The sequence below is a fragment of the Rattus norvegicus genome, chromosome 6 (assembly GCF_036323735.1).
Source record: "Rattus norvegicus strain BN/NHsdMcwi chromosome 6, GRCr8, whole genome shotgun sequence".
Classification (NCBI taxonomy): Eukaryota; Metazoa; Chordata; class Mammalia; order Rodentia; family Muridae; genus Rattus; species Rattus norvegicus.
Genome location: NC_086024.1, coordinates 61,386,166 through 61,411,044, shown reverse-complemented (window position 1 = coordinate 61,411,044; position 24,879 = coordinate 61,386,166). Strand labels below are relative to the sequence as shown.

At 37.9% G+C, this 24,879-nt stretch overlaps 1 protein-coding gene across 9 annotated transcripts in view; it reads right to left on the bottom strand.

The window, feature by feature from the left end:
* Positions 1-2,059: 2,059 nt before the first annotated feature.
* Etv1 (ETS variant transcription factor 1) overlaps positions 2,060-24,879 on the bottom strand; it is a 92,150-nt gene continuing 69,330 nt past the window's right edge. For 4 of the 9 annotated variants that reach the window (XM_063262098.1, XM_063262097.1, XM_063262096.1 and 1 more), the window contains 5 exons: positions 20,573-20,639; positions 18,624-18,694; positions 15,560-15,729; positions 11,228-11,329; positions 2,060-7,447 (listed from right to left, as the gene is read on the bottom strand). In XM_063262098.1, coding sequence (XP_063118168.1) covers positions 7,226-7,447; positions 11,228-11,329; positions 15,560-15,729; positions 18,624-18,694; positions 20,573-20,639 — 632 coding nt within the window. In that variant the 3' untranslated portion in view covers positions 2,060-7,225. 9 annotated transcript variants of the gene reach the window in all.

Sequence of the window (24,879 nt, the reverse complement as noted above, 5' to 3'; positions counted from 1 at the left end):
GGCAGTTTGGGGGGACAAGAAAAAATATGAGTAAAATACACTAGATGAAATTCTCAAAGAATAAATAAATACAGAAAAAGATTTTTAAAGATATTTAAAGAGAAAGAAGAAAGATATGGGAATTTTACATTTGTAGAAACTTCCTTTCTTTAATGAACCAAATGCACGCTATATTGTGCTTAAATCAGTTTATCTTCTTACTAACAGATTTAGAAAGAATTAAAAAAGACAAATGGAAAGTTACGGAAATATAACATTCATTATGATTTAGTTTAGCGAGTCCTTAGTGTTTAAAGAAAAACATAACGGGTGGTGAAAGCTTGCCCATTTTTATCCCAGGGGCCAAACTTCAGATTAAGTACATGATAGCCCAAACATCAACCTTAGAGAGCTTACCTATACTCTAGAATTTGTTTTTAATCACAGTCTTCCAATTCAGACTAGAGAAAGATGAAGGCAAGTCATTTTACCATTTGATGTGGCTTTTCAAAATGTAAATTACTTTTATTTAACTCTATCTACCACCTACCCACCTATCTATGTTGGGTGGTGGAGGTGCTATGCCATAGCACATGCATGGAGGTCAGAGTACAGCAGTTAGGTCTTCCCTTCAACCCTATAAATTCTGCGATATGAGCTGAGGTAATCTGGCTTGGTAGGAGGGGCCTGTATCTGCTGAGCCATCTCACTATCCCTAATGTCGCTTGTTTGAAAGAAACTGTTTGTTATTGTGTATTTTAAAGCCTGAGTCTAAAAATACCCAATTAACTGACTACTTAACTATACTTTGTTTTCCTTAATAACATCATTGACCTATGTAGACATCTTTATTGTTTAATAAAGACACCAAACTATCATAAAATGTCCAAGCCAACCTATTAGAAAATGAACCACAATCATATATTTTAAGAGACAGCATAAATTTGCAATGCTTTCATATTTCAGATCCTAATTCATAAGCAAGTACCACCTGGAATATTTTATAAATATCATGACTGTGATGGTTTGTATATGGTTGGCCCAGGGAGTGGCACTATTAGGATGTGTGGGCTTGTTGGAGTAGGTGTGTCACCATTGGCTTGGTCTTTAATACCCTTGTCCTAGGTGTCTAGAAGTCAAATTTCTCTTAGCAGCGTCCAGATGTAGAACTCTCAGCTCCTCCTGCACCATGCCTGCCTGGATGCTGCCACGGTCCCACCATGAAGATAATGGCCTGAACCTCTGAACCTGTAAGCCAGCCCCCAATTAAATGTTGTCCTTATAAGAGATGCCTTGGTCATGGTCTCTTCACAGCAGTAAAATCCTAACTAAAACAATGACTTAGATAGACAAAGAAAAGTGAAAACATTTTGAAAATGAGTGGTTCTACACTACTTTGACTATTATTGACAGTGGATGTTAAGATGTTATTCAGCAGGTAAATTTAACTATAAATGCATTTTCCCATTTTTTAACGAAGCATGGGAAATTTTGCTTAAACTTAAGTTTGAAAACTATTTTTTAAGAACAGAGTAAATATTTCTGTGGTCCATTACAAATAAAATAGCAGTGTTGGGGGGACGTGTCTCCTAGTGGTAACACTAAAGACTTGCCTTGCAAGTGCCAGGCCCAAACTTGGTTGCTGAATAAAATATGGCATTTTGAAAATTGAAAAGTGCAGTCACACACCTTATCTTTTCTTACTCCCACCATCCTTGCAAATTTCTATGAAATGGTTTTACTAGTGATTTGGAATATTAACCTGTACGTGATACTGTTGCTACTCCCTTAGCAGAAACTGAGCATAATAATTAAGATATTTTTATATAACATTTCCTCGTTTTGTTCGATTTTGTGTTTTTTTAATCATGTGACTGACCCTGCTTCCCTTCAGTCGTTTTCTGAAGACTCCGTTTTCCTTTCAACTAACAACTATGCAGTGTGCTCATTAACATGTATTAACATGTTCAGGTAACTATGCAATGTGTTATTGAAGAGTAGAGCCTCTACCTCGATTTCTTTGGCAGAAATTAGTCTGGAATTTTCTCCAGTGGAAAAGAATCAAAAGGAACATTGGCCATTTCCATTTGTCAATGCTGTTGTTTTAAATGGTGCTTTATTTACTTCTTAGCTTTTCTACAAAGAGTGTTCCAAAGGTAAGACCAAGCAACCAACCAAAACACGGGTTCAGCAAAACATAATTGCAATAGGAATTCTTATCACGAGAAGCTAAATCAAGAACACAGCTATGCCCAAGTTAGGAATCTACTCGTGATCTCCTGACATCTCAAACACAATGACATTTGCTAGTTTGTCACCTCATTAGACAAATCGAGTCACAGTAGCGGCAGTATAGACAAGCCACATGCTCTTGTTGGGTCCCCAAATTCTGCTTTTATTCCTCCTCAACACATTTCTTGAGATTTAATGAAATATGTCTAAAGAAATTGGAACACAACTGGAAAAATGTATTAAGTATCATGATATCTGAATCCTTCAGAAAATGAGAGGAAGGAGAAAGGACTGCAGTGCAGAATTATTACAGTTCAGTCATAAATTATTCAAACTTTAGCTCATTAAGAGGCTGGCAACACTGAGATGCCATTCACAGGGTCTGAATGCGCCACCATTCTGAGTGATCAAGACAACCCAATATTTTCAATTTCTGGGCTTTTATTTTAGACTTAAATTTTGAGCATATTTAATTTGCTATCACCACATGAATTTCATAACGTTTTCTCGAACTGTAATTATAATTTTAATACAACCAAGCAAACTTAAAAGAAATTCCTCCCCATAGTAACTTAATTTTCAAATAGAACTAAGTAAGAGTATTGGAGTTTATATGTGAAAAGAAAACCTACCTTATATATGGATTCTTAAACCACAGCTATTATATATGCATTTTCATTGAACATTCCAAAATCATCAATATTTCTGTAAAGGCACCCACTAGTCTAGCCGGATTTTCCTTCTTAACTATACTTTTCCATATTTTTTTTAAAGGTTCTAAGTTAGTCTCAGTTAAGAAAATAAAATAAAGTCCTAAAAATAGCAGTTCAGTTCTCACTAAATGTGGTCAGCTTTCCGAAGAACACAAAGCAGTCATCCTCTCTCCACCCTCCCGGGCAGCACCTATCTCTTTAGTATTAAATGGAACATAAACATCTTTAAGGAACTTGGCTTCTACGAAATGCTTCTTGCAATTGCCTTCTATAAATTGATTCTTCCCCCCCTTTTTTTCCCCCACTTTTAATGTTTCTTCGCCATGCCAAACTGTGCCTGGAAAATCTCTTGTTTGTTTCAGATTAAAAAAAAAAAAAAAGGAAAGGAAAGAAAATTAAGGACTCAACTGGCATTCAACTGTTTTTGTTTTCCAATATGTTTCATCATTATATAATCTGGAAAGGCTGAATGGTTGAAAACGTGATTCAATTTAGAAGTCTATAATCTAGTTCAAAAACTGTGATTTCAGTCAAGAAATATTTTTTTTGCTGCAATATAAAAAGAAATCGAGTCAGGTTTTAGGATTGTTCCTTTAATTAAGAAGAGCATATTCTGTTTATTATTCTTAGTGAATTAGTAGTTATCACTTGCAGATCTGACAATCATGGAGAACGAACTCACTCATGATAAAGAAGCAAATGCTTTTTGAAAACGTAATATGGCACGAGCATCATTTTAGCGGTGCTATTGCAGTTTTCACAGGTTGGTTATTTTTCCTATCGTAACATGTTTAACTATGAGAGGAAGGATATTTAAAACATATAAAGGTTTGATGTGATAACCCAGATGATTTACTGGAATAGGAGAATTTTCATGCCGAGTTTTTTAAAAGGTATTTATGCAAAGTAAGGGGAGGTAATCTGAATGATAAATGACAATTCTCCTTCACACATACTAATCTTAGAACTTTTTGCCCATGAATTAATCAATTAGCATTTTGCTCTCTGGGGTCTTTGGCTGTGTGGGAAACTGAATAAAGCAGGATAAGAAACCTTTCCCAGATTTTCCCCATAGCCACATCATAAACCCAGGAACCTATGAATGCTTCTCTGTTCAAAGGGACAAATGGCACATAAGCATGAATGGCAAGAGGGGAAGATTAACCTGTAATTATCCCTAAAATTATCCCTAAAAAAAGTGTAATTATCCCTAAAAAAAGTGTCCTTGCAGGAATCTAGAAGGATCTGTGACCGCAGGAAAAAAGGGAGGCAAAATTGAAATGTTGTTAGTAGGAGTGAAGAAATACTGACATCCCCAGAAAATGGAAGAAACAAGGCCTCACTGGAGCCTTCAAAAGGTGGTGGTGTTCCTAGCATCTTGGTTTTAGCCCTTTAAGGCTGACTTTGAAATTCTGACCTCCAAGATTGTAAATTTGTATAGTTACTCAAGTCTGAGCAGTTTGTTATAGCATCTAGAGGAAGCAAGGCTTCTGGGGCTTGAAGAAATACTACACACTCAGTTATGTGGATTTTGATTTTGAAGCACCCCTAGGAAAATAATTTCTCATAACTTATTTGGAAGGTAACATTCTTTGTTTTATGACGTTGTCGGGTATATGCACATCTTCAACTAGAGATAGCACACACTAGTGGATATAGCTTTACATTTCTTTTATAACCTGAAAAGAAAAAGATGGCTTCACTAATTTCTATGCTTGGTATCCAATGCAGTTGAAATACAAAATGCAATAATCTTGCAAACATCAGTGACTAGAATTTTTAGTCAATCTGAAAAAAAAAAGAAAGAAATCAGAATATAAAACCTTTCATTTTTCTAAAGTATATGATATTATACTTTGAAATTTTTATTATTAGGAATACTTAATGCTAGCTGATGACTTACATAGTCCATTTAAACACTGCCTATTGCAACAAGAAATATACTTGTTCTTATACATCAAAATTAACATCTTTCTTCTTTTCATCCTTTAGAACAACTTAGAGTCTGAATCTTTCTCTCTGACTGACTAGAACAAGAATATTAAAAGGGCAGGGGGAAGAACTATAGACAAAGAAAAGACTCCTCTATATGATTTACATTTAAAGACACACTTAGAATTTATCTATTTTACCAAGAGCTCAATCATATATCTCGGGTGTCTATCCGATAAATATTTCACTGGTTACTTAGAAAGTCATTTAATTCCAAGTGCTGTAAGTAGCCACATGATCATGGTGGCTGTCCTGATTTTTAAGGCATACTTATCAGCCCGTGAAGGGCTAAGGGAAACACATGCAGCACAGTCAATGAAATCATTTATAAAAGAGATCTGCAGGGATCAGAATATTTATGGAGCATGTGGATAGTGTCGATTTGTGCGTGTGGAGAATGAAGGAACTGTTGTGTTACAGAAACAACTGTGATCTGCAGAACATGGGCTAAAGGATGCTGAGGGCTCATCTTCTCAATTTCCTTCTTGTGCTGCTGAAATGCTCCCTTTACTTGGGCTTTAAGGGTATTCTAAGCAGTAACGTTTTCCTGTAGATTCTTTATGAAAGTTGTTCTTCCAGAATAGTAACAGAGTGAACACAATTCATTTTCTTTGCTTGGATCTGGTAAGCAGCTACTTGGGGGGGGCGGGGTCTTAAGACACCATTTCCTTATGATTTTCAGAGTGAATGAAACCACATGGCCCATGTTCAATGCTGTTGTTTTAGAGTGTACAATAAAACAAACAAACAATCAAACAAAATGGAAACAAGGCCGAAACATTGAAATCTCAGATGTTTGAATTTTTCTTCCGTACAATCCAATCACATTTACAGGCGTGTCCAAAGGAGATGAAGGACAGCATCAGTGCCAGCACTTACGTCACACATCGACTTCCTCATACTCTTTAACAGTCCATAAACAATGTTGCATTTCACCAAAAGTTACAAAAGTTTCCACAGTTTCCTTTAGCAAGCCCAGGCTCACTCTTCATTTGTCAATGTGCATAAAAGCTGCTTAGAGCGTAACCGTGGTGTAAGCTATTTTTTAAGCAATAAATGGTTTGACTCATCTATTTTGTCCTGAAATGCTATCTGTAGTTAACTGCATTGCTTATAAATGGTCATAGTAAATTCAGCATGAAAGAGAATATTACAGAAAAGACAGCAGCAGAAGCATTAGCATTATCTAATATTTATATATGTTATCAACAGAACACAGCAGTGAAACATTTAGATGCATATCAATGGTACCATGTCTAAAAATTACTATAGTACCTATTTAGTGTAGTGGATATTTTTCTTAAAGAGTGATGGCTGTAACTAGAACAGCATAATATGTGATTTAGTACAGTTAATTCTTATTGATTAAATAATGTATTTATGTACTGAAGATAGTGAAAGGAGACAGGTCATTTTTTTTTCTTTTTTCTTTTTTGCTTCATTGTGATCCCAGCTTTAACACTTACATGAAGATTCCAAAGGATCATGAATGTCATTATTTAAGTGAAATGGGCATCAACATATTTAAAAGACAGTACTTGTAGTACCAAAACAGCAAGATGACACCAGATCCATGTAATGCTACTGGCCTGTGACTCAGTTAGAGCCAGAGTCCAAAACTGTGGCCCTCATTTACAGTTATGGGGATTACTCAACTTCTGAGAGAATTGCCCACATTTATGGTCATTCTCTACAAGTCATCTGTAAAGCAGTATGAAACAGAAAGAACAACAAATGCAATTGCTAAATATTCTTTTTTCTTTTTTTTACAAGAGGTGCAAAAACAGTCATTTCTAACATGAAACTGCCATTTACAGTAGATTTTTTTTTTTTTTTTGTACACCTGCAGAGACTCAGTACTGATGGGGAAATGCCCAAGGCAAATGGTCTCCAAGAAGATATTTACACAACGTGAAATCAACTGTACCGTAGATACCCAGGGAAAATTATCTTACGTTATTAAGAAATCGAACAAACATGATATAGCTTCATCATACAGAAAACCTGTAGGACCCCATCCCAAGCCTAAGTAAAAAGGAATCCCTCAGCTCCCTCTGCCCGTTCACCCACCATCTTCCTGTTACAAAGAATGAATGTCTAGATTATTCCCACCCACCCTCAAATAAAGTGCGCAGTCCATGGCAGACCATAGAATAATGCAACAGGAAAAGCCCCCTTTTGTATTATTATTTAAAAAGTAAAATACAAACAACAGAAATAAAACAAACATTGTAAGAGAATTCGGAGATTCTCTGTATCTTGAAAAAAAAAAAAAGGCGAAGCACGGGGTGCCTTGCTTGACTGTTAGGTTAGTACACGTATCCTTCGTTGTAAGGGTGGGGGTTGCAGCAGCCCCCTTCTGGCATGTAGGTCATGCTCTCATCAAAGTGAGACAGGGGCACCGTGTCCTCTTCGTTGATGTGACGTTCCATGTCCGTCTTCAGCAGGGGGCGCTGATTATCCGGAAAGGCCATGGAGAAAAGGGCTTCCGGGTCACACACAAATTTGTAGACATATCTTTCTCCAGCCACCTGAGAATAGCACAGAAAGGTCGAGCGTCACCATCCCCGCAGGAGTAAGGGAGAGAGAAACAAACACAGATTAGTAGATCAGCAGAGATGGAAGGCGAGAGACTATGTAACTAAGTAGTAGTCACATTTTCATGGGAGACGAGTCCTTTGTGAAATAAGCCATGGGTCAATACGGCAAAACACAAAATGTTGACCTACAGTAATAACTAATTCTAGGAAAAGCTAGGAAAATCAGCAGCTTGCTTTTGGTTTTTTAACATAAAGTGTATTCACACTATCATTGAGGGAAGAAAAATCAATGTAATGTAAGCAATTCACATTGAAGTTTTTGTTTTAAAGGTAACATCTATGCTTCCGAAAATCTATCTTAAAGGTTTATGTTCCCCTTACTATTATATTTCTACAACCTGCAAGTTTTAAAAGGAAAAAAAAATGCGTTTTATTTGTAAGAGTAGAGTAGTGATAGCTGATTCCCAGGGTGCACTGCGTATTCTCCGTCTAAGAAAACTCCAAAGATACATAGCCTTATTTAAATGAGGGATGGAGCAGAAGGACGTTATCCTGAGCATATCACTTTTTAAAATGAAGGCAAGATACATTAGATGAAGCTTAAGGATGTGTGCAAAGTGTCAAATTGAAGTAAGAGGCGTAAAAAAAAAGTGAAAGGAATCTAAAATACACACTGGGAAGGGAGGAAATGAGAAAAGGAAATGTGTCAAGCGCCTGAAATAAAGGGCATGTAGCACAATTTGTAGACAAAGACATGCCCCAAACTTAAGTTTTGAAGAGCAATGCCCTGTAGAACATGATAAACAATTGAAGGAGACAGATGGATCTGCCATTAAAAGACAACACTAAGGAACTCAAGACTCAGGGGATCTGTGGGGAACAAAGGCAGTTCCTTATGTGAAGTGTGACAGTCTCTCTCTCTCTCTCTCTCTCTCTCTCTCTCTCTCTCTCTCTCTCTCTCTCTCTGTAGCTCGAAACTTCACATGGCTGAAACAGATCCACTATCTCCTGTTTCTGTGTCAAAAGGTCTTGCTGGTTGATTTGTGACACAGGGAAGCAGTGTGTTCACAGTTTATAAACTCTCTGTGCATGTTTGGGAGAAGAGGAATGACTGCCAAGGATTCTGGTGCTCTGCACTCAGAGTTAGAATATTTGTTGCCCTGAATTTAAGTAAAAGGAACCACATTAGAGTCCAAATAATCGGAATTTCTAGAGGTTTGAAAGAGCCAGCCCCGAGAGATGTTTATGAATCTGGACATGTTTCTTAAACTGCTCTTCAGTTCCCTGTCTTGTGAAATTGAAACAGGAAGGGCTCCTTGGAAGGCCAGCGTGATGCATAGAAAACTCTATCACAGTTCAAAGCAAATGGAGAGAGTTAGTTAACTCTCCTCCTTCAGACCTCCTCTCTCTCTCTCTCTCTCCACACACACACACACACACACACACACACACACACACACACACACACACACACACAGTGAAGTACTAAAGTGAGTACAAAAGTACAAACAAGGCAGTTTCAGACAAAAGCTGGGAGATACATAGTTTTATAGCCTTTCTTCTCTATTTTTCAAAGTAGTCTCAGGAAATGAATGTAAAATGAGTGCTGTATTAAGCATGCCTCCAAGTCTTTTGTAGCCCACTCAGTTTAGTTCGGGGCCACAGAAAAGAATTGTTTGCTTTAGGTACTGCACCTTTTTTGTCTGACACGTTTGACGTGTTTGGGTTGTCTTCACTTAGGAGCAACGTAAGGAATGAAAACCACTTCATCATAAGGAATGTAAATGTACAATATGCAACAGAAATAATAAAATATCCCAGGGACTTTTCTGCCCTCTGCTTCCTTCTAGTTTTCTAGAAAGAACACTTTTGTCCTACTACTGTAATTTTCCACCCTGTTGCCTTGGTTAGTGATACAATCACAGTGTAAGGAGCACTGTAGACTATTAGGTAAAGTTAAAGGCAACAGTGAGATGAACAAAGGAATTTTTGTGGAGGAACATATCAGAGGCAAACAGGAGGTGGATGTGTTATCCAAGCCCAGACAGATATTTAAACTCTGTTTTAACATTTTAAAATATCAAGATGACTTAGCAAGTAAAGGCACTTGCCACCAAGCCTGACAACCTGAGTTCGATCCCTGGGTCCCACCGAGTGGAACGTCACTGAAAGGTGTCATCTGACTTACACACACACACACACACACACACACACACACACACACACAAACACACTAAATAAATGAACCTAATAATTGTTTCAAAAATTTGAAGGAGAAAGAAAGAATTGGGGTATGTTTGGCTCAAATTATATTTGTGTATGAATATTAAGTTAAATAAATAACATCAAGTATAAATGATAAGGCAAAAGAAACAAGCATAATCATATTTATAAACATTACTATGTTGGCATGTAATTTATGCGTTGCTTAAATCTTCTAAGTATGGCTACATGTTTAACTAGATGTGCACATATTTTATCCACAAAGTACAATAAACATTTTCCAGCATTTATTTCTATTTCAGAATTACTGAAATTTATAACCATTTAAAATGGTTCACTTGAATTCAGTAACCCATTTGGTTATTTTTATTTCATTCTTCAGGCTTCTAATTCAATTGCTTTTTATGTACAGCACACATGGATAGTTAAGGTTTTAAGTCAATGAGCACATATGGTCATACGGACTTGGAATGTAATTCCCCATTATATATTTTTGGGTAATAAAAAATATAGGGAGGCTCAAAGTTCCTCTGAATAAACTATGCTGCCATTTACCTAGCCATGAGGAAGGTCCGTACAGTAAGAGATATGAAGGAAAAGACAGAACATTCTAAAAAGAAGTCTCATGGAAGTCATGAGTGTGTCTTAAAATAGCAGGCTGTGCTTATATGAAAAGAGCATGCTAACCGTCTAAGGGACCCTGACTGGTTACCATCTACATGCAGACTCCAAGTTTTGCATGTTGGTGTGATAAACAATCTCCCTTTCTTATACCACACAATGGCATCCAAAAAGTCTGTTTGATGCAGCATTCATATCTAACTGTGCTATACAAGCCATAAACCGCACAAGGCTGAAGGAAATAATAGCAAATATCCAAATGTTTTATCTTTATATATTCATTTATTCATAGCCTCCTTTATAAATGTTATATTTTAAGTACATTTTATCTGTGTCCATGTTTTTGTATTTTATACAAAACAACTTTTAAATATTAAAAGAAGCTGATTTGAATTAAAATATATTGAACTTTGTTCTACCAACCAAATAAGATAAAACATTTATTTCAAGTAAGTAGTTCTGGATATTAAACTGTCAAGTGAGGAATGAAATGAAGCTAGAAATCAAGCAAGAAAAAAAGTTGGGTTTCCTTTTTTTCTAATAAGAACAAGTGATGCCTGCATGTTTTAAGAATCAGAACAGGAAAGAAAAAATACAAGCATTTCAAAAATGTATGACTCTGAGGTACAATAAAATTACAGCTTCTAGAGACATGAAGATCTAGTATCAATACTGAAATAACCTGCTTACCATGTGTAGCAAAATGGAAGCTTCCAGAAATGTAACTTGCTAGATACCACTCTACATTTATCTCCACCATCCATGAAATTATAAATAGGCTCGTGATACTAAGCAGGAACCAAGCAAGCATTGGTTAACGTGGGGGAGAGCCTGACCTTAGCAAAGCAACGATAATGTGCTGTCTGAAATATGACTTGCAGACCAGTGGGCAACATCACAGTGAGCTTTAATGTATTATCGCCTCACCTTTTGCATGATTCCCTTCTCATAATAATAGCGGAGAGAACGGCTAAGTTTGTCATAGTTCATAGCTGGCCTGTTCTTCTGAATGCCCCAACGTCGGGCCACCTGCCACCAAAACAGAATCATGTTGTTAGTGCTGAGTCTTCAACTGGCTTACACACTTACATACACACCACACACACACACACACACACACACACACACACACACACGCACGCAGGGGATAGGGATGGGGAGTGGGATAGGCAGAGGAAGAGTTCATAAATGTATGGCTTCTAAACACACAAAAACATCTCCAAATACAAGGCATAAAGAAATAGCAACAGCCTTCGTGTTCTGAATTTCCCGTGTCCTGGTTTAAACCAGGCTTACAGTTCTCTCTCTTCGACGTCACAATAGAATCCTTTGTCACCATTGTTTTGGATAGAAATTAAATGGAAATAAGGGAATGTGTTTGCATCATGAAAGAACAGACTGCAATTCACCAAAATGAGGCAGATTTTCCCTTCTGCTATACACTAGCAGTCTTTTCCTTCCTGAACTTTCAGACAAAAAAAAAAAAAAAATCCCAGATTAGGAACTGCTTAATGATCCCTTTGTAAAGGTGTTTTACTGCATTTCTGAAAGAAACAGAAGAAAGAAAAAAAAAAAAAAAGACTGCTCAAACTGTACCGAGTGACCAGCTGTCACTGTGCCAGCGAAGGAAACAGTGTGCCGATTAATAAGTTCGACTCCAAACAATAGTTCTTGCCTAAAGCAGCCTCTGTGAAAACTATAGCCAACCCCAAACCGGAAAATTAAGCTCATCTGGGAAACATTAATTGGATGCTAAAAATAAGGTGGACATGGAAAAGTCACCATGTACATGAGTCCTTTTCCTTTAAAGCAGAATGTCCAGTGTGGCTGAGGAAAGGTCTCAGAAGTGTTTCAAATGGGACTGTTGGAGAGCGCTGGACGTGGTCAAGGTGGAGCTTCTTCCTCCCAATGGTACCATTCCACTTCTCCATCACACTGGGCCGATGTAGGCATACAGAGACAGGAGCGGGTTTCTCTCACTTCATTGCAAATCAAGATCTCATTAAGCCCCACTCTTTGGTTGTCTGAGGAAAAACTGTGCACGGCCTCAGCCTCAGCAAGGTCGTAAGTGCATTCCCTAATAGAGCAGGAGTTGTCGCTTCCCTCAAATTCCAAGTTGTGTCCCAGCCACAAAGAATCCTCAAAATCATCTCCTTCTCCTGTCTTCCCTTCAATAGCAATGACCTTTCTGTCACAAACACCCCTACCTTTAAGTAATCTGTGTTCTTGAAATAAACAGATAATGGGTTTGGATCACTTGTTCTGTGAGAAGTGATACGACTGAGCAAAAGCAAGACTATCCGTACAAGCCAACAGTCACAGTGGCGGATACATCTTAATTTTCCACAATCTTTCCAGTAACTGCTCTAAGCAATAGTGTGTGGAGCAGGGACAGGGACAATGTGAAATAAAATCCAGCCAGGCGTGGGGAGATATGATGCTAATTCCAGCACCTGGAAGCTGAGTAGGAGACTGAAGCTATGGCAGGAGATCATGAGTTCTAGACTACGCTGGGCTATGGGACCCTGAAATGGGGAACAGATGGGAGATGAGGGAAAGACAAGGAGGTAAGGAAGGAAAGAAGGGAGGAAGGAGCTTTGTTTTTGTTTTTTACGTAAAATCTTTCAAATGTGTTACAAAGGATATCAGTAGACTCAACAGAGACACAACTACACAACAGGCAAATGTGAAAAGTTCTGCTAAGCAGCAATTCCTGCAAACATCCAATGAGTCTTCACTAGAATTTGACCAGAGTCCTCTTCAAAACTAAAAGGCAATGAACTTTAAGGCACCCTAGAAGTCTCTGGAGAGAGTGACATAACTGTTGCGTTACCTAAGGAATGCACTTGAAGAGTTTGCTTCTTATAAGGCCAACTGATCCTCAGTACTATAATTATTTGTCTGTACACAAAGAAAGCCTGTTCTTAGACTTATTTTGTGTCATAACTGGCACAAACTTAAGGTAACAACAGGTAACAGTATGTGTATACGATGTAGACAAAAAGGTCGAAAATTCACAGGAAGCCTAGCACCTTCCAGGCCATTCAAAAACTAAGTCCACTTGATGTCCAAAAGTGCTACTTCTCCAGACACACAGTCACTCAGAGCGAAGGCACAATTTTTAACACGGAGTCTCAAGAGGAAAACAACACTTTCAGTGACTTTCTCACGTTGTACTTTCAAAAGGAGCTTACGCTTCTAGGGAGGAGCATACAGGGTTTAGTGACTTAGCATGAACCCTCACTGCCAATGATATTAAATGAGTCAGTTTAATGGTTTAAGTATTTGTTTTATTATATTAATGAATACATATTTTGGGTGTTGGTGTTTGAACTCAAGGCTAGCACTGCACTAGTGGCCTACATCTTCCAACCCGCCAACTTGCTTTGGAAGATTATGCTTAGCTGTGGAACAGTGAGTCTGACTTCCCTGATTTTCAGCTCCAGAGTCATCAGAAGACCATGGCATTGAATCCAGCAGGAGCTTGCTGTGTTAAAGAATGTTTTTGGGAACTATTGCCTAGGATGATTGATTAATTTGGCAATAATAAATCTATATCTCAGACACCTGAAAGAGCTGTGCTTGCTATTGGTATCCAAGCACACCAAGCAGGTAAGCATGGCGGATTTGGAATTTCAATCATCTTCATTTTAGGCTGACAGGTAAAGCATGAGAAAATAAATCCTGTGAGTAGTAAAGTGTGATGGCTTCCAAGTCATCACTCATGAACTGTGGTGGTCCCCACTGAAAGATCTGTCATGTAGTGGAGAATAGAGAGAACCTGTGGGCCACACAGACTAAAATAATTCATAGGTTCTTTCCAGAGAAGAATCAGAAGAAACAACAGGGTCATTGTCTGCTGTACATGATTGTTAAGAATGAACTAAGCACCAATAAGAAATAGGATATTTAACATTTTAAAGTTTTTTTTTTTTTTTTTGGATGTGGGGTCTGTGGCGTGTGTGTGTGTGTGTGTGTGTGTGTACCTAAGATTGATGATAGGTGTCTTCCTCAGGCTCAACCTTGTCTTTTGAGACAAGATCTCTCAGCAAACCTGGTACATGCTAATTCAGCTAGAGTAGGTGGCCAGAGTGTCCCCAGAATCTTTTTATGTCTGCCTCTAGAGGGCTGGGATTAAAGGTATTTGCTGCTATACTTAGCCTTTTGAATGGCTTCTGGGGACAAGAATTGAAGTTCTCTTCCTTGTGCAGAAGCACATTACTTACTGAGCTGTCTTCTCAGGCCCCTGGGGATGGACATAGAACAAAAGCCTAGGACACGTGTAGCAACTATTGCACAGCTCCTAGTGAGCTTGTTACCGTTTGAAACTAGTCAACTGACTGAACTACTGAGTCTTGTTATTGACTTTATTATGCATCTGTAACAGCAGAGTTGTTGAACTGTCAGTTGTACAAAACAAACATGAAACAAACACGATTGTGTATCTTTCTCACGTTTAAATAATAAGAAAACTCAGAATGTGTTGGCACTAACTGGTCACCTAGTCAGATCTTCCATTCTTTAATTCAGACTCAAACACATAAACAGCACAGGTTGTGAAACAGACGTAGTTACTCACAGAATGGAGTCTTTCCTGAATGGCTCGAACATTACTGACATCATTTCGTAATGTCTCCTGTCCTAACAAATATGACAAACGTAAAGTGTTCTGTTTCTGCTCAGTTTACTTTAATCCCAGGTGGAGGGAAATGTCTGTTTAACTGACATAAAGTCGCATTGAACTTTCCCAGTCCAAGACTTGCTTCGATTATTAAAAGTCATGCATTCCCGTCATGGTAAAGGGCTCTGCGATTATTCCGTTAGACATTGTTAGTCTACGCTGCCTGCTTCATAATCTTGTGGTTCCTCCCTTACATAATTTAAGTACATCTATAAAAAATGAGTTTCTTTATAGTCATATGGAGCTCTAAATATACTAGAAAATTTAAACACCCAAACAATTAGCAATGGTTTTCCCACTCCTGAGTGCTTAGTCTGAGTTTGGTGTGAAGTCAGTACTCTACTGCAAAACCAGTCCTCTGAACAGATGTATATATACTGTTGCAAATGGGGTGAGACTACTGCATTCAATGGTAAAGACCGGGGAAGAAATTATTTTACATTGTTCAGACCTACTTTCAGATTTAAAATAAGTCTACAGAGTTTTGAAACGCTTTAAGCAATTTTTAAACATATTTATCAAATTTGCTTGTATTATAGAAAATTTTGGGTTCCTACTCAAAATCTACTAAGACTAACCTCTTCAGGCTCAATCAGTTTAAATTCCATGCCTCGCCCAGTCCAGGCAATAAAATGAGAATTTGAAGGGTCATCCAGAAGAGCTACCAGAAACTGCCAGAGCTGAAGCGATCCTCGCCTCTGGTACGTGGGACCTTCCCGGTACATTCCTGGCTCTTGCTTAATGTCCCCTAAATTTAAAAGAATGAACAATTAGTATGCCATTTGTATAAAATGTACACCAAATCAATCATGAAAACAGCTAAACACAATCACTTCGTTTTGGTGGTAAACGGCGCCATTAAAAACAGATTTCAAATAATCAAATGATTAAAAGCAAACCAACTATCTACACAAACTTGTAGATGACATAACAACAAGTATTCTCATTAATGCAAATGTACACCAGTAAGGAGTAAATTCATAACCATCATTCTCTTATAACAACCTAGTCCAACTGTCTCTCCTTCACTCATGTCTTTCCAATCATGCTTGTTGGTTAGCACCATTTCTCCAGCTCTAACTAACACCAGGAGGGAAGTAATCAGCTCCAAGCTTGGGGCATTTTATTTGTATCAATTAATTTCTACAGACTATAATTAGGAAATACTTTATTGACCCATGCATGACCGACTACTGAAAATCTCAGTGAACATATTTCAAGGTAAATTTAGTAATATCATAAAGTCTGTGTGGCCTGTAATTTATATAAATTAGGAAGTTCTCTCTTGGAATCAGTGGCGGCGGCAGCATTCCACCACTGTCCCTTCCTCCAGAAGCTACTGCTTCGCCACTTGGCAATAAATAAAACAATACTTCCTGATAAACAAAACTTAGCATTCGTTTTGTTCATTTAATTTTGTTTATTGGTTCTTTTCTTTAAAGGTCAACTTAAGATAGTATATTAACAGCGCATTCTGTTAAATAGATGTTTTTAAGCAAACAACAAAAACGTGCTGCCCTTACCTACCATGGCGTAAGAAAGCATCAGTATTGGAGTTAACACTGCTTTGGCCCTGCAACTGTCTTAGCTCTACACAACAAAGGAAAACAGAACAGAAAGAACCCTTGCTGTTCCGTCCACTGCTCATCTCCTTCCAGCTCAGTCATGCTTCTCAGAACTGCCTTCAGTGGGGACTGCCTGGCTGAGGACTACAGACAGCGCAGGGTCAGTGTGGGAATTTCTCTTCTTGCATGAAGAAACAATTCAGGAAGGATACATTCACAGACCTCTATTCACGCCGAGTGTGAACTACAGAACAAACGTAAATCACAAGTTTTTCTAAACATTTCTAGTAGTTGTTAAGTAGAAATACACTTTGTCACATGACCAGGAAAAAAAAACCACAATGCTTTAAAAGGCACACAAACACATAATTATTCAGCCAATAGCCACTAATAAATGGTGAAGTCCTCTTGTTCTTAACATGGTGATTTAAGAGTGTATCTTCATGTTGGTTCAAAATGAGCTTTATTTATCTCTGATTTGTCCTTCTAGGACTTAAAAACATTTTTTTCATGGAGGCAAGTGGATAATCATGCTGACACAGTGGAACCTTGTTAAATGTCTTTTCAAGAGTGTTGTTACCTATAAATGTGACTTACTCCATTAGCCATATGTGATAATCGCTGCTTTTCTTTTTTTCTTTCCAATACTTAAACAATGCAAGACGTATTCTATCATATATATATACATATATATGTATATATAATATGTATTATATGTATTATATATCTATATAATTAAGTAATAGTCAAAGACAGGGAACAAGAATAACCAGCTTCCTAGCATTCTATTTTGACATAGTTTTAAGATAATTCCCTCTTTGTATGACCATACTAAATTTAAGATTATTTAAGGTGTGAAACCCACAATAAATGAAAGGAAGAAAGGACATTCCAGAAGCAAGTTGTAAGCTTCATGTCAACAGAGAAAGCTACATCTTAAGAATTGTGGTGGTGTACCGTTAGTAGCAGTTAACACAACTCATACTTCTAAAACAGAAGTGTAAATACTATAGAAGGAAACAAACAAACAAAAAAAAATGTGATCCCCTTTGGGGTTTCAACTCCATGGCCTTTAATAAATTGAGCCATCTTAAGGAAGACTAAGGAAATAGATTTTCTTAAAACTCACCATCCTTCCCAAAAGCTTCAAGAGCAGCAAGGAGCTTAGAGCTAAGCCCTCAAGAACTAATTACGAGATTGAACAGAAATCTGAGCGTGCACTTTTGCTGTTTAAATAATGACAATTAAAAACTCTGAGAGCGCCCAAGTCATTACAGCCTAGATCCCCAAAGTTTTTGCAATCAACTAATCAGAGGGCCCCTGCTCATTTCCTGTTTGACAATCAAAGCAGGAACTAGGGAGACCACTCTGAAGAACCACTAAATGAATTAACCGTTGACTTTTCCCCAAAGCATCCTTGCAAATGTCGGCTTTTGCCACCACCACACTTGTCAAGACACGAAGATTCTATCCAGTTTGACGCTCTTTCCTAATATCGGGGACCTTTATATTGCACTAGCAAAAGATATTTAAAAGGTAATGCGTTCCTAACTTCCTTTTAAGCAATTACGACATAATGTTACATTAGTAATGTACATCTTCCTCGGTGGGGGTGTGGGGGCAAGCAATCAGTAGACTCAATGGGCAGTTATGTTGTTCCCTGTGCTCCATAATGCATCTTTTCATGAACAATAAAAAGAAAGGGCCTGCATTAGTCATCGGTGCATCCACAGTAGCACGCTCTCTGTTCTGTTTTGTTAATTACAGGATCAGCTTTCAGTAAATCTCAAATAACAAGCTGCGTGTGCTCCGCAGGGCAATGGAAAGATGCCCTGCTCTACACAGAGCGCAGCAACAATGCCGGTCTTCTCTCCCGTTTCCAAAAAAGGACTCTTGTGGAACCTAAGAGGGGAGGAAGGGGAGGAGGAAGAACGAGAATGTCCAGTAACTGCACAAGCACTTAGTGCGTGACAAATGGTGTGTATAGAAACCCCTAAGTACAAATGTTAATTGCTTTCAGAAAAGGAAAGAGTGGCCTCCGCTCATAAAATCGAACTGTAAACCGAGAGACACCCACCATCGAACTTCTCCGGGACGACACAGGTGTCATCATAGAACTGCCTGGGACCCTTCTCAAACATGCAGCCTGTGGGAAGAGAACAGGATATGCTTATTTAATGGTGAAATATGAAATTACGCTCAAAAGTTCTTTAGCCACTGACACAAAAATAGGTCTTGAAACAGACTTTGTCACCTTCTAGTCATTTAATATTTACCACATTAGTTTGGTTCTTTGCCTCGATTTTCCCATCTATCAAGTGGGGATGAGAGTAGTAGAGTTGGTGTGAGAACTGAATAATTTTCATGCACTTCAGTTTAGAGGGATGCCCATAGCACAGTGATACATAAACTTCAGTGATTTACAACTGCTAACCTGAGCAGAGACCTCACAAAGACACTGGCAAACATACACTTAATAATGCATCATTTTATTTTCTGGTTTCTCCTTTGTTTCATTATTCAAGAAAGGGACAGCAAAGCAAATTTCTGGTCTTGTCCCTGGCACTCTGAAACACATTTAGTTTAGCGTTTCCTTCATTGTAGAGATGCCTTGGAAAGCTAACATTCTCACTTTAAAATAGTTTTTAATTTACTATCCACACATAGGTATGTGTGAGCACCCGCGTGTGTGCACATGCGTGCATGTGGGTGTGTGCATGTGTATGTTTGTGTATGCAGTGTGTGTGTGTGTGTGTGTGTGTGTGTGTACATGTCAATCACATCATGCCCCTGACATTTGGAGGGCAACTTTAGTGGCTCTCTCCATCCACCATGTGAATTTGTGGATTGAATTAAAGTTGCAAGGCTTCAAGTCAAACAACTCTACCCACGGAGCCATCTCCCCAACTCCATTTCATCACTAATAGGCAAGAGAGTAATAAAGAGGATGTTATTGTTGTTTTGTTTTAAGCTGAAAAATAACTCACCTCATAGAAAATGTAAAAATAAACTGATGTTTTCTCCTAATTCTTTTCTCTCTCACATATAATGAATTCACCTAATTGTCATCTTCCCTTATAGGGAGAAGGTTCATACAATTTAACCATAGCTTGCTTCTCAGTTCAAGGTTCTCCATGGTAGGATTATAATATTAATAACATCAGCAAGAATAATTCTACTGCGTTGGTGCAAAGCGTTTCCTCTCAAGGATTTCAGATGCACTGTCTTCTGCTATCAATTAAATGTCTATTAATATCATTCATATAAAATCATGAATACTAATCCTAGCTGAAAAGATAGTATCTATGGCAATTTTACTGAAGAAACATGTACACAGTTCCAGGAATTACTCAGAGGATATAATTTCCAGATAATCATTTCTTGTCTCTTAGATGTCAAAGTCTATTAGAGCAGAGTGTTCTACTGCGGTTACCTGAAATAAAAATTCTGTCTCTACACAGCTTATGTGAACCCATTCTTAACAATTACTTTTCCAAAGGATAGAAAATTCAGGACACTGAAAGGCAAAGTCACACTACCACGATCTACTTCAAACTGTGATTTAGGCCTGTAAGAACATAACTGAATGTTTTCCAAGATGCATATCAGTAGACTGCAGTAAGTGGGTAATCTGTAACGAGCTGCTACTTCTAGTTGAAAGACTGCAAGTTGCTGGCGGGACACAGCTATGGGTGTGGATAAGACTCACGCTCACAACCAAACACAAGCTATTAGGATGTGAAACCCTAGCTTTCGTCTTCACATGACAGAGCTGGGCGTGTGCTTATGTCACCTTGCTGGGGACTCAGTCCACAGCCTTGGGTCCATTGGCCAAGCACTTGGCCATCGATCATCCTCTATCTCCACAAACAGGATTTTATATATAAATATAATGCTTTAGGAACATAACTGTATTTCCCCAAAGCACACAATGAATGAGTGAGTGGATCCATATTTGGAATGTTATTTATAATGTTATAGGTTAATGTTATTTATAAGCAACTTTACAAAATGGAGAACTTAACTTCTGTTCTGCTTGGATGAGCCAGGAAGCTTTCTTGCCTCATATAAATGGAGTGGCAGCTAGGCACTTCTGAAAGAACAAACACAATTTGTTGTAGAAAGGCAGGTTAGTAGAGAAGAGTACGTAAAAGGTACATAGAACAGAAACATCAAGAGTGCCAATGATCAAGTCTGTCAGAATGTGGAGAACATTTTCCACGGGGCCTACACGAGCTTCAAGCTAGATGTATCATAGCAGAGGCTGACTAACATGGTTTTACCAGCTCAACTTTGCTGAAGTTCAGCCATGCCATATGGATGTCACACCAGCATGTTTAAGGGCAAGTGGAATGAATTTATGTATTTCACAGTATTCTCTCTCTGTACGGTGCTAAGTGGTTCAGTCATGGCTGACTTAACAAATACTAGACCGAGATTACTAAGAAAAGGCAGGGTAATTAAATCTCATAATTTATCTTTATAATTTGAACTGTTTTCCTCAGATAATAGCATGTCTGGCTTTTCATTTTTATTAAGAGTAGAGACCACGTTCAAAGCCAATGAAGGGCCAGTACATAATAAGTAGTTTTATAATGCCCATGCCAAGAACAAACCTCCACTACAAGGCAAGGATTCTGGAAGAGAAAGCAAAGTGGCCAACTGTAGACCTGGCTCAGGTGCTGACTCAGAACTCAACATGCTCAATGCTTTTGACATGGAAAATAGAAATAAACCTAGAGCAGGAGACGAAGGATTGAACTTCAAGTCCTTACTATTCTGTAAGCTACATAAATTTGGACAAATCATTCTTTACTTATATTGCTATAAGATAAAGGGTTGAGAGATGGACCCTAACATCTACCACAGCTCTCTAGTGAAGAGGGTGGATTCATTCCGACACCAGAGATAGATGTACGGCAACCCCCAAAATAAGGGCCTTCCCATATTTTAGGAGTCTCTTCTCAACCCTAATCCCTATTTCTGTACTTCATTTGAAAATATTTTCCTTAAAACTAATTCTTCAAAACAGAAGTTTCCAGGTCCTGCAACTGAACCCTATTCCTGAATGTATTAATATTTGATATCAAGTCAATTAGATCATCTGTATGTTTTGCTATATTTTTTGAGCAACATTAAAAAAAAAACCTAAATGTATGCCACGAATGTACTATTTAATAAAAAAAAATTCATTTTACCACTGCCTATAATCAAAATATACTATTCTTAAGGAATGGATTTTAAAAGCCTTGTCTCTTCAGACCTATTTATCTACACTCTCCTGGTAACAATGGGTAATCAGTAACTTTTATATGGCTTGGTTTTTCCTTTGATCTAGAATTTTCCATTTTCAAAATCAGTAATTTGGAGTGGGGGGTCTGGTGACAAATGATAATTTTTTGGTCTAATATCAACAAAAATATAAGCAATTTTTACCATAAAAATATTTTAACCCATATGTTTTTAATCTAAAACATCTTATCAGTAAGCCATAATTCTAACAACATTTTAAAAAGTATGGATTTGGTGATAACCACCTATAATCCTAGTATTCAAGAGGATGAGGAAGAAAGATTGTGAAGTTGAGACAACTCTGAGTTACACAGAGAGACTCTGTCTCAGAAACAAAAAACAAGAAAACCAACGAGTGCCAAGGAAGTAAGAGGTTGGGCAGGTAATACGGTAGTGGGACCTTTGCACAACATGCACAAGTCCCAAGGTACAATCTCCAGCATCCAAAAAATAAAATTAAATACTTACATAAAATAAAAGTACATAACAAACCAAAGCTTACATGATGAAGATAGTGTAAAACACACACACACATGCAAACACACACACACACACACACACATTGTTCTATAAGGTGGTTCATGTAATTTATTACGTCGTACATAATTCTGAATCTCTAAAGGTAAAGTGCCTCTCTTCCTGACAGTATTGATAATTGGCTGAATAGTTAGCAAGCCACTTTACCCCAACTTCAAACTAATGACCAAGCTTCACATTAATTTTTCATGTTATTCTGATCTATTGCCAGGCAAAAGGTCCCTCCAAACAGCTGGGTCTGAAAGGGACAGTGTTAATGACTATAGGCAGTGGTGCAACAGCTGCTCAGAGGCGAGCCTTTCTGCTGTACTGATGTCACCATGCCACAAAAACACTCGGCTACACACCTGGGGTACGGCTGTAAAAACAGCTGGCAGCTCTGGAGGCAGCTAGAGAAAAAGAGAGAGGCTGAAGTCTATTCCGTATGGGTGTGGCTAAAGATACACTTTCTGTCCCAGAGCATGAAGAAAGGGGCCAGGAGGACATTCAAGGAACAGGGACGTCAAGGCTGAAGGCTACTTAGAGAATGTTCTAACATAGTGTAAAATCAGCACAATCCTGGAAAACCAGACGCGAACATGAGAGACCCCTTATGTGCAGTTAGTCTAATTCTTCTGCATCTAGAAAGTAGCTGCTTTCTCATTGCTCCTCTTACACCATAGTGTTCTTCGAGAATTGTAGCTCTTCATCTACATGTTATAAATAGGTATTTCTAAAATCTAGTTAAATAAAAGTTAAGTTTATTTAAAAATCAGTGACACGTAATAAGGCTGAGGCCAGGATTTTCATTACGGTTCTCAAAAGAACAACGTGTGATTTACATTTTTACAAGGGCGTGAGTGGCAATTTATGGAGAAAATTGTGCCTTTCCAATTCTTACCATTTATTACATGAGAGCAAATAAAATTAACAACTAATTTTTTAAAGGCAAGACCTTGGCTAGCATTTTAAAATCTACTCTGCCCTTAAAATGAATGCCATTTATATAGTCCAGAGAAGCCAGAATTTTTTTTTTCTTTTTGAATAAAGGACAGGGCTAGGAGGTTTATTCACATAGAGTAACTATAGTCATGTTATTCTAAAGTGATAACAGTTAATTTATGACTATCAGAGTGGGTCAGACTCTAATCAAATTGTAGAAACATTTCCAAAGTGATTATTCAATCAAATGACTAACATGGTTAATTAGGGGCCGTAAACATTGCTCTGAAGTTCATCAAAGTAATGACTTGCCCAGAAAAATTACTGCTAATTAAATTGCCTGCTGCTTTCATTTCTACCTTATCTAATAAAAAAAAAAAAGTACAACTGGTGCGATTTGACATTACATTTGAACTTTTGCTAAACGCTCAACTAAGAACCAAACTGGCTAAGTGGTGACTTCAAAGGTAGACGTTGGGTGACAGGGACGGAGGTGCCGGTGTGCAGAGCCTCACACTTTTGCTTGTGGAAGAAAGTATAATGCAAGAGCAACAATCAGTCGTAGCCTGACCCAAACAGCATGCTAGAATGGCAAGACATTTATACTGTCTTATCTGGCCTCCTCTGGTTATAATTTTAGGACGACCAGCACAGTGATTGCCAATGATTACATTGTAATCTACTAGGTACAAGTTCAAATCTGAGCTCTCTCATTTCATAGGAATATAGCTTTGTGTAAGTTGGTTAACATCTGTAAAATGGGAGTGCTATTGATAATTTTAAAAGGGTTGTTAAGAGGAGCATACAAGTAAGTTGTATAGAATATTGTCCCTTTGGTAAAGCTGCCCAGATTAGTACTGTATTTTCCTGAAGAGCTTTACACTGTAAGGCAAGGGGAGAGAAAGCAACTCTTTACTGTCTCTGATATGAAGTGATACAGACGGTATACAGACGGTAAGAATTTAGGCTATAAATACATATTTCAGTATCTTAATTTCCTATTCTTAGGTCTCATGAACTAGTTGACTCGTTGGTTACTAGTGAAGTTACTCTGGAATAGTCTCTGTAACTTTATCTCTTAGTCTATGGTATCTAAAATATATTGACCGTACAGTCACCATGAATGTATGATCAAGCCAGGGTTTCCATTAGACGTTTTAAATACTCAGGATCTCTCTTTGAAATCACCTCCCCTCCCCAGTATTAACCCTTGTTGTTTGTTCTTAAATAACACTGGCCTATGAAGTTTGAAAGTCAGTCTATAAATTGGATTATATAAATTGAATTTAGGACAAAGGATTTTTATTGCTGTCGAAAGTTGTGGATCAAAGGGTTCTAAAACACGGTATTAGTGTTGACCAAATCAGCTCACAGAAATCACAGCGCCTGTAATTTGTTACAGATGAGCTCTTGTGGCAATGAAAGCTGATCTAATATGCTGTAAAAATTCAAAGCCGTGCAGTGTTGCTAGCAACTCAAAGCTTGGATGTATGGGTGGAGTCAAGAACAAAGAATGCTAACTCTCCAAAGTGCCCTGTTGGGCTAGGCTTCCTGTAGTGTCACTACTAAAGGTATCATACTTG